Source organism: Erigeron canadensis, chromosome 1 (genome assembly GCF_010389155.1).
Source record: "Erigeron canadensis isolate Cc75 chromosome 1, C_canadensis_v1, whole genome shotgun sequence".
Lineage (NCBI taxonomy): Eukaryota > Viridiplantae > Streptophyta > Magnoliopsida > Asterales > Asteraceae > Erigeron > Erigeron canadensis.
In genome coordinates this window covers 25,644,475-25,653,696 of record NC_057761.1, presented here as the reverse complement: position 1 = coordinate 25,653,696, position 9,222 = coordinate 25,644,475, and the positions used below count along the sequence as shown (strand labels likewise).

The 9,222-nt window shown below is 32.8% G+C and overlaps 1 protein-coding gene across 1 annotated transcript; it reads right to left on the bottom strand.

Moving 5' to 3' along the window:
• Positions 1–2,023: 2,023 nt before the first annotated feature.
• Positions 2,024–7,267, bottom strand: LOC122608067 (silicon efflux transporter LSI2). Its single transcript, XM_043781156.1, has 4 exons — positions 7,171–7,267; positions 4,236–5,488; positions 2,678–2,867; positions 2,024–2,531 (listed from the first exon to the last, which is right to left on the bottom strand). The coding sequence occupies exons 2-4, from the start codon at positions 5,370–5,372 to the stop codon at positions 2,266–2,268; spliced, it is 1,593 nt and encodes a 530-aa protein (XP_043637091.1). The 5' UTR covers positions 5,373–5,488; positions 7,171–7,267; the 3' UTR covers positions 2,024–2,265.
• Between the last annotated feature and the right edge of the window lie 1,955 nt (positions 7,268–9,222).

The following is a 9,222-nucleotide window of genomic DNA, read 5'->3' as shown; positions in this document are numbered from 1 at the left end:
AACTTCACCAATGTTTAGAGTGGCAGTGCAATGTAACATTTATCACCAAATGTGTCATTGACTCAAACAAGTACGGCTCAAGGCACTGAATCGGAAAAAAGATATAACAATTTTTGCCCCCCAAAATCAGCAACAAAAGATCGTCCAAAAAAGAGGTGTATGAAGGGTGGAAAGGAATTAAGAAATCAGTCGCGTAATAGATGTTCCATATGCAAAGAATTAGGACATACAAAAACAAATTGTGATAATAAGAAGAATAATGTTGCTGGGGAAAATGTGTCTTCAAATAATCCACAAAACAAAAGCAAAAAAATGGCTGGTGATCTTGGACTCAATCCAGTGTTTAGTTTGAAGTATTAAGACAACTTTTTGGTTTTTTTGATTCATGAACTTTCTAATAATGCATTGTAGCCTGTAAGTTGTAGCGATGAGATTATAATAAAATTTGATTGCTGGAAATAGGGGTGTTCATTATTTGGATTAACCAAATAATCCACCCAATCCGTTTGACATGTGTATTATTTGGATTGGGTTATTCGGATTTGGTTTAGTGTTTGGGTGAAACCGATTAAAGAAGTCGTTAAATGGTTCGGTTTTGGTTTAGATAAATTAAAATTGGGGTCCAACTGAAACCCGATTAAGCATTTAACATTTAGTAAAAATTATAATAACTTAATCTAAATGACATAAATACAACTTTAATTTTGTAAATACGTTAAACCTAAAAGTAAAAATACACGTATTTATTTCAATAACCTCACATGAATAAATAAAATGGTGTGCATTGAAGTTCGGTTTTTATGATTATTCAAATATATTAAATCAAAGTTTGAAAGCGGTTTTTATTTGGGTAATCCAAAACCCGACCAAATAACCCGAATTTTATTTGGGTGGCCACATGTATGGATTGGTATTGGGTGGTTTACTAATTTTTAAAAAACCAATTAAGCCAAACCGAATAACTCTACTCCCCCAAAACCCGACCGAATGAACACCCCTAGCTGGAAAATACATGTAAATATATATATATATATATATATATATATATATATATATATATATATATATATATAGGAAAATGATCCGTACTGCAGACTTTACCTAAGCTTAGGTACTGCCACATTAAAAAAAGTTACATATTAAACCTTTGAATTTAATAAATATACATAACCCCCCTGAATTTTACATAAACTCTCCCTGATTTTTACATAATCACTCCCTGCTTTACTTAAGATAGGTACTGCATGCTTTACCTAACTATTCTCATGTATATATATATATATATATGTAAATTGTAGATTAAGTTAGAATATTTAGTTTACTTTCACAACATATAATCGGAACAGACTTAATAAAAAGTCAATGGAGGGAATATCTAAATTAATTAAATATTATATTTGAAAGGTAATTAGTGCTTAAAAACAATCTATTAAAAGCAATCTAAAGGGTTGAAGTTAGAAAATCCCTAATCAATTATATGAGACTCGAACTACAAGTAATTGTGTTTACAAAACCATAAATTATAAACTCTACTAAAAATTGTCATCTGAACAAAATATATTGTGTCATATCGTATTTCACTAGTTTGGGAGTTCCTTTTCCATTTTTTTTTATAAAGCAACAGTCAAACCTTCAAGGCTTCAACCCTATAGTTGAAACAGAATTTTCATACTTTAAGCCCAATAGTTATAGTTTCCCTTGAGACCATACACATCAGTGTAAGCCCATTACTAGAGCCAAGCAAGGAGAGTTCAAGCCTAGACTTTATCACGAGCTCATGTGCAACTTTAACATTAACCAACGATAAGTATTACAACCATTTGAACATGTTATATATGAAAATTGAACCATAAAAGTTGGATTTAGGATGATTTTAGCAGGCTCAACTTCAAATCATTATTTATGTTAGGATACACTGATACAGATTAAATAAAAACAATTTCATAACTTGATGGATACTACCATCCATTCTCCAACATTTAACTTAAGAAATGTCCTAAATTCGAAAAAAGAATATGATAACTAGTTATCAAACTATGTTAAACTTCATAACAAGCCGTATATATATATATTCATGGAGACATGGTGTTGGGAGTATTCATTTTAACATGATTGTCCCAATCTTACACAAACTAATTGACACCAAAACCAATAATATAAACACTTGATTGAAACTCTAGTAAACTTTATTGTACTTTACACAAACCTCAATGGAAATCATATAAAAGTGGAGATCCTATTGAAATCCCAATAAATTTTCTATCTTCATCCCCGTATAAGTGCCAGACCAATAGCTATAACTATAATGGTTGAAGGAAGACCGAATTTGAGATGAGACCAGAAGGTTAGATTGTACCCAAAACTTTGAGCACGACGAGCTTGTTCACAAACAATAAGATTGGCCGCTGATCCCAATAACGAAAGGTTTCCAGCTACAGTGCTAACCCATGCCAATATTAGCCATGCTTTTTTCTCCTTTTCGGGTGATATAGTAGCCGCAGCTGCTGCTACCCTTGCTCCAAGCAAAAGTACTGAAAATAGAAGTTCATTTTGAGGTAAATGGCGCTATAACTAAAATTAATCATGGATTAAAGACATTATTTTGCAAATATTATTATATGATTATTGGTTAGTGTTTAAATCGGATACTTATGCTAATAAAGGATGGAATGAGGACCTGTTGGGACATTGGAAGCAAGATTTGATAGTACTACTATCACAACTGCAAGAATTGCTACACCGCTAATGTGATCAATTTGGGCATAAGGTTCCATGAAATCCCATACAGCACTTGGGATTCCTGTTTTATTAAAGCCTTCAACGGTGACAAACATTCCGCAAAAGAATACCAACAGTGAATAAGAAACCTAGAAGGTTAAAGGAATGGAACTGTTAGTGTTTAATCGTATGCACACACACGGTAAAAAGTGAAAACGAAAGGAGCAACAGGCTGAGCATATCCAGCACGCTAAAATTTTTAATAGATGAAACCTAATAGATATATAAAATAAAATTAATAGCATACAAGAAAATGGGTCAAATTGGTCGAAAGTCGCCAAACTAGAACTTTTATTCATAACATCTATCATTTTTATGTTAAAAAATAAAATAAAAGGTTGTTCAATGAAACACTATAATTAAGTTTAGTGATCAAATTTCAAAGTTCAAACAATAAACTAGTTAGGCGTTTTTCAATGGGAAAGCCAAGGTGCTCAAGCATGCATACCATTGCTCAAACACATTGAACCCATTTTTTTCTCTAACACAACACACTTAAATTTTATCCGTTCATGTTATATCATCATCCATATTAAACTAAAAACACATTATATTAATTTAAAAAACATTATCTTAAATAAAGAAATTTAAAAAAAAAGTGTTAATACATTAGAACCACATAAAATAAGAACAAATATTCAAAAACTATAGATAAAGATTTCATTTCCCAACCACCCATATCATTCAAAAACTATCATTTTTATGTTAAAAAAAGAAAAGAAAAGGTTGTTCAATGAAACACTATAATTAAGTTTAGTGATCACATTTCAAAGTTCAAACAATAAATTATTTAGGCCTTTTTCAATGAGAAGGCCAAGGTGCTCAAGCATGCATACCATTGCTCAAATACATTGAATTCAATTTCTCCAACCCAACACACTAAAATTTATTTTGTCCATGTCATATAATCATTCATATTAACTAAAAAACACATTATATTAATTAAAAAACATTATATTAAATAAAAAAATTTAAAAAGTGTTAATTCATTAGAACCATATAAAATAAAAATGAATATTCAATAACTATAGATAAAGATTTCATTTCCCAACCACCCATATCATGCTAAATATATGTATATGTATACATATAGCACAAACAAACACATATACAATACACGGAAAAAACATTACTAAGCCCCTTGAGGGCCCACACATATGCCACGGTCACAACATGTGTGGGCACACACTAAAGCAACACCCCGACAGGCACGCTGAAATCCCAATACGGGCATGCCAGTGCGCCGGTTGTTGTGCACGCCTAGGGCGAGTTCAGGACGGAGAGAGCCTAAAAACCAAGCGTTTTGACCAAAAGTGTTTCCAGTCAAAACAACCCAAAAATTTCAAGCTGTCAAAAAGTTACTTTTTTCCCTAGTATCCATTTTTACTAGTTACCTAACCAATCTACCTGCTCATATTTTCAACAATATATGTAGTCCATGGTTATATGGTATGTACCTTTTCTAAGCACGGGCGAGCGTCCTTGAAATCAAGAACCACAAGTGCTAATGCCGCGGTAATGGCAGTCCATGACATGTTTAACCCCATTAGAAAGGAAACCAACATTCCAATTGTAATAGCATAAACTCCTATTTTCCATAATATTATCTTCCACTTGGCAGACTTTTCATTAATATCCTCCAAACCAAAGTCAGAAACTGCATTCACGAACCCATTCATTGATGGAACTCTTGAAACAACTTTTTCATCCTTCTTTTGCATTGATTCATTGTCTGTGATGTCATTCGGGAGAACTTGTGTGTCACCTGAACCTAAGCGATTCCTGAGAGTATAATCTGCATTTCCATTAACAGCGGGGGAGCTATGAACACTCGTGGCCTCCAAATAAGCAGTAAGTTCTTGTGAATTTTGAGATGTAACATGTGACATTGAAGCCGGTGAAAAACGATGGAAGTTCACATCTTCTTGAGGGGTTACTTCCACTGGTGGTTCTTCTTCGTCTTTTTTAACCGATAACAACTTCCAAAACATAGATAAAAGTATTACAGCATTTACACAAATACCCACCAACATTGCTGACACAATCCCAAGTACGAATTGCCCGAACGGTATCTTGCTTTGGACCGCTATTACCAAATTTTGAGGATTACCGATGGGCGTGGCAGCAGATCCAATATTTGCACTTGAAGCTAGTGCTAATAAAAACGGATGTGGTGGGAGATTATGTTGCCTTGCAATTTTTAGTACAAATTCAGTCAAAACAACACAGGATGTGTCATTGGTGAAAAAAGCACTTGAAATCGCAGATATCAAGCAGATTCGGCATAGTAAATCTTTTGATCCCCAGCTTTTCCAAGCAAGCAATTTACCCAAATACTTAAACATATCTGCTCTTTCAAGATAAACACTTACAACCATTGTCCCAAATAGAAGTCCAAGAATCTGAAGATCAATGGATGCGTAAGCTTGATCCGGTGTTATAACTTGAAAAAGAACCATAAGCATGGCACCGAGTAGAGATCCTGCTGTTCTTCCAATGGGCATAAAAGGGACAGCAGGAAAAACAGCTAAAACCCAAAATACAGCAAAAGCTAGACAGCCTAAAATCACTTTAACAGTAGGAGCCATCACCATTTTTGCACTGAAGAGGAAATTTCACCAATTATTGAATATGCAAGTCTCTTATAATAAGTAATTTCAAGAACTTCATTAATGATCAACAGTCATATCTACTTGACATAAGAATCACCCTGAAATAGAGTAAAAGCATTAGAAAGATTAGTAGCTAATTATTTTTTTTGAAAGGTGAATTTCGCTTGAAACTTAGTGTCGCGATTCGACAGCGGGAGGTCTAGCATACGTTGTCTTAACCGGGTCCGCGCTAGAGAGTTCCTTCGGAGTAGAAATGCCTATTTCAAATACCCGATGGGCAGGAAAAGCCCTACTAATCCGCCCGAAGGCACGCGATTAATAGGGGTAAACCCTTGCCTCCTACAAGATTCGAACCCGGGGTTACCAGGCCCGAAACCCTTCATTGGAGGACTGCCTTGCCACTGAGGTTTCACCTCAATGACAGTAGCTAATTATTATCTTTTGAAAAAAATAATTAAAGGTGTTTGGGATAGTTTAATAATAGTGTATATCAGGCTATCAGCTTATCAATACAATGATATAGTAGATAAGCAATTAATGTTGAGTTTTTCGTAAAAAGTAAACTGCTAATAGTTATATGCTTATTTACGGGTGAATTAAGCAGTTTGAGAGTAGCTTATTCAAAATGCTTATACGAAGTAATTATGTGCTTATCTAACAGCAGAGCAAGTTGGAAGTAGCTAATCTAAATTGCTCATGTGATTCTAATTACTTTGCACCATAATGAAAGCATAATTGTCAAGCACTTTCTGATAATTGTCTGGTTACTTTGCATCTGCCACAATATTTGATTCATAAGCAGAATAAATTCTAAACATAGGAGAATCGTTCAGAGCTATACATATTTAGCAACCAAAAAAAAAAGGAAAAGGAAAAAAAGAGGCAACTCTCAATACCATTTTTACGGGTTATAGGTCTCAATACCGTCTACGATGATGTATGGGAAAACTAGGTTGACATGTAGCCTGTTTTACCCCCACCTAAGGTTGAGTGGTTGTTTCTGCTTCTAGGTTCTACTTAAGGTATTATAAGGCCCCCGACCTTATAATGAATAAGGATCAAACCCATGACCTTTGTATCCAGAGATAATGATATTAACTACTAATCTAAGTTTTGCTTCTAAAGTTATACATATATAGGGTATTATTTTAAAGTACATTAATGCTACATAATATTTCTAAGTAAATAATTGTTAATTCGAATAGAACTAGAGTAAGTTTAGACTATTGAATACTTATGATTTAACAAAAATAAGTTCATGTGATTTGGACTATTTCAATAAGTTCATGTGATAGATACATCATGTAAACAAGAAAATAAATAAAGGTATAAACAGTGAAAAAAATATAATTGACAATGCAAAGTTATGACTTTATGAGTATGCATATGTAGTAAATTAGGTGTGGTCGATATTTTCTGTTGGAGGGCCATATAAATCTTAAAAGTCAAACCCGAAAACCTCCTCTGTTTACCCGTTTATTCGATAGTAAACACCGGCCTACCCCGATAATCTACTTAACCGGCCTACTCCAATAATCCACTTAATTTACCCACGTGATGGAGGTGAAGGTAATTTGTAACACACTATATGATTATCTTAAACATTAAGATTTGTTACACCTAATAATAATAATAACAACAACAATATTAATCTGCTAATTAGGCTTAATGCTATAAAATGTAAAAATAGACTGTTTAATCACGTACTAAAGAGAAACTAACAATGATATGGATTTACATAAAGAAAGAAATGGATCTTAAATAGTAAGAACAAACTTACTTGATGGGCTGATGGAAATGTGAAGCAGCAGCAGCTGAATCTGAATATAACAAGTCCAAGAATGAAGAATAAGATAAATGATTAAGAGCTTATGTTCATTATTATTTGTGCTAAAAACATTAGCATAAGTTGTGGAGTTTGAAAAGATATATATGGGTAGTAGAAAACAAACAGACTGACAGCTTTTTATGACTACGTTTCATGATACAAACAAATTTTATGCAGCCACGTAACACCTTTTGTGTTTATTTTTTAATGGATAATTCTACACCATGTAAAAAGGTGTCTGACTTCAATGAGAGTGATGTGTATCTGTTTCAAAATTAGAGTTTTTTTTTTCCTAGATTATTGTTTCGTTAAATATTTATTAATGAATAATGATTAATGAAGACTAATTAAAAAAATGTTTATGTTTTAAAGGTCTTGGTCTTGAATCAATAAGTACAATTAGATGAATAAGATTAGGAATAGTAAGAACCAACAGAGAAAAGTAGAAAACAGAGGAAATTATTTATATTCACTATTTCCTACTCTTTATGTGTATATAATAATTAGAGGAATGTCCGCGCGATGCGGCGGTGATGATGGTAGCGACGAAGGTGTGAGGACGACGACAGTGATGGCGGCGATGTGCGGCGGTAACAGTAGTGGTGGTGTGGTGGTGAATGTAAATTAATCGATGTAAGAGGGGTTACTATGTTCTTTTTAAGGGTTGGAGGATCTATGTTGTACTTTATTTCATTAAGGTTATTATAAGTAGATAAGTGAAAATGTTTAAATTAGTGAATAAAAAATAAGGGTAATATGATCATTTCAAAATCTTAATTACATAAAGGGAATGGGTAGGTCGTTTTTTAGAGTAGTATAGATATAGATATGTATGGATACCTACATGAAACTGAAATATCGATGTAAAAGGAACTTATTACAAATTTAAAGATTCCTATACGAAATACTCGTAATTAACTTATGATTTAAAAGATGATCCCCGGACAAAATAATACGGAGTATGTCATAGGTGTATTGGACCTCATCCTCTGAAAAAATTAGTACTATGATCGACGTTTACTTGAAGTTACTCATGGAGTTCTTTTCATATACATTAGTGGCGGAACTCGAACTATTATCAGGTGGGTTCAGTATCAAAATCTTAAGGGGCTTAAAATTAAAATCAAGATAGAAAAATATTAATTAACTTAACTCATATGCATAAAAATAACTTAAAATTTTAAGGATTTGACACTTCGATTTCACTAATTATTTTTCCTAATTTTATTCGTTGATTCTTCTACATGTCATCATCTTATTATTAGATTGACTTTCAGGCAGTGGCGTAGCTATGTGGTGGCCACGGGTAGCTATGGTAATCGCACAATATTTATAAAACTTTATAATTTTAGTACTATTTCTATGTATTTATTTAGTTTAAAGGTAATTGACAACCCCAGACTAGTGCAATTTTAATTTTATAGTATAATTATTATGCTTATCAGTATCAAAAAAACTATTCAGCAACTCCAGACTGAAAATACTTACTCCACACTGCTTTTAGGCATATAAAGTAAATTGATTTATCATTATCTGGTTTCACCGCATTGGGTGTACTCGTAAACCTGCCCATGCCTATAGTAAATAATACTCCGTAATAGATATTTTATGCATAACTAATTAATTAATTATCTATCGTACAACGTCTTGTCTTTCAATTCGAACGACATTATTGCACATATAATTGATCGACCTTAGGTGATGACTCATATACAAATATTTAAACAAAGAGGCGAGAATTATAACTATAATAGCTTAACGACATTCTGATGCAATCAAGTGTTATAAAATAAGATATTATTATGGTTCATATAGTAAAACAAACTATGATATTATTATTTATGATTAAATCAAATATTAAAAAGAGGTTAGAAGATCTGTGCATTTACGTAACTATCATTCATCTAAATGAGTTTTATCGGGAAATTAAAGGCTTGTGAAAACATGTTTAGTTTTATCTCAAAATTAATTGATACGCAAGTAGCCATTAGGCTGATAGCCTAG

What these genes read in the sequence shown, in the direction of transcription:
- LOC122608067 (XM_043781156.1), bottom strand. Translation starts at nt 5,372, where the DNA reads ATGGTGATGGCTCCTACTGTTAAAGTGATTTTAGGCTGTCTAGCTTTT. An exon ending in CTCGCCCGTGCTTAGAAAAG is followed by an intron (nt 2,868 to 4,235) that starts GTACATACCATA and finishes TTAACCTTCTAG; the next exon opens with GTTTCTTATTCACTGTTGGT. An exon ending in TGCTTCCAATGTCCCAACAG is followed by an intron (nt 2,532 to 2,677) that starts GTCCTCATTCCA and finishes TTCTATTTTCAG; the next exon opens with TACTTTTGCTTGGAGCAAGG.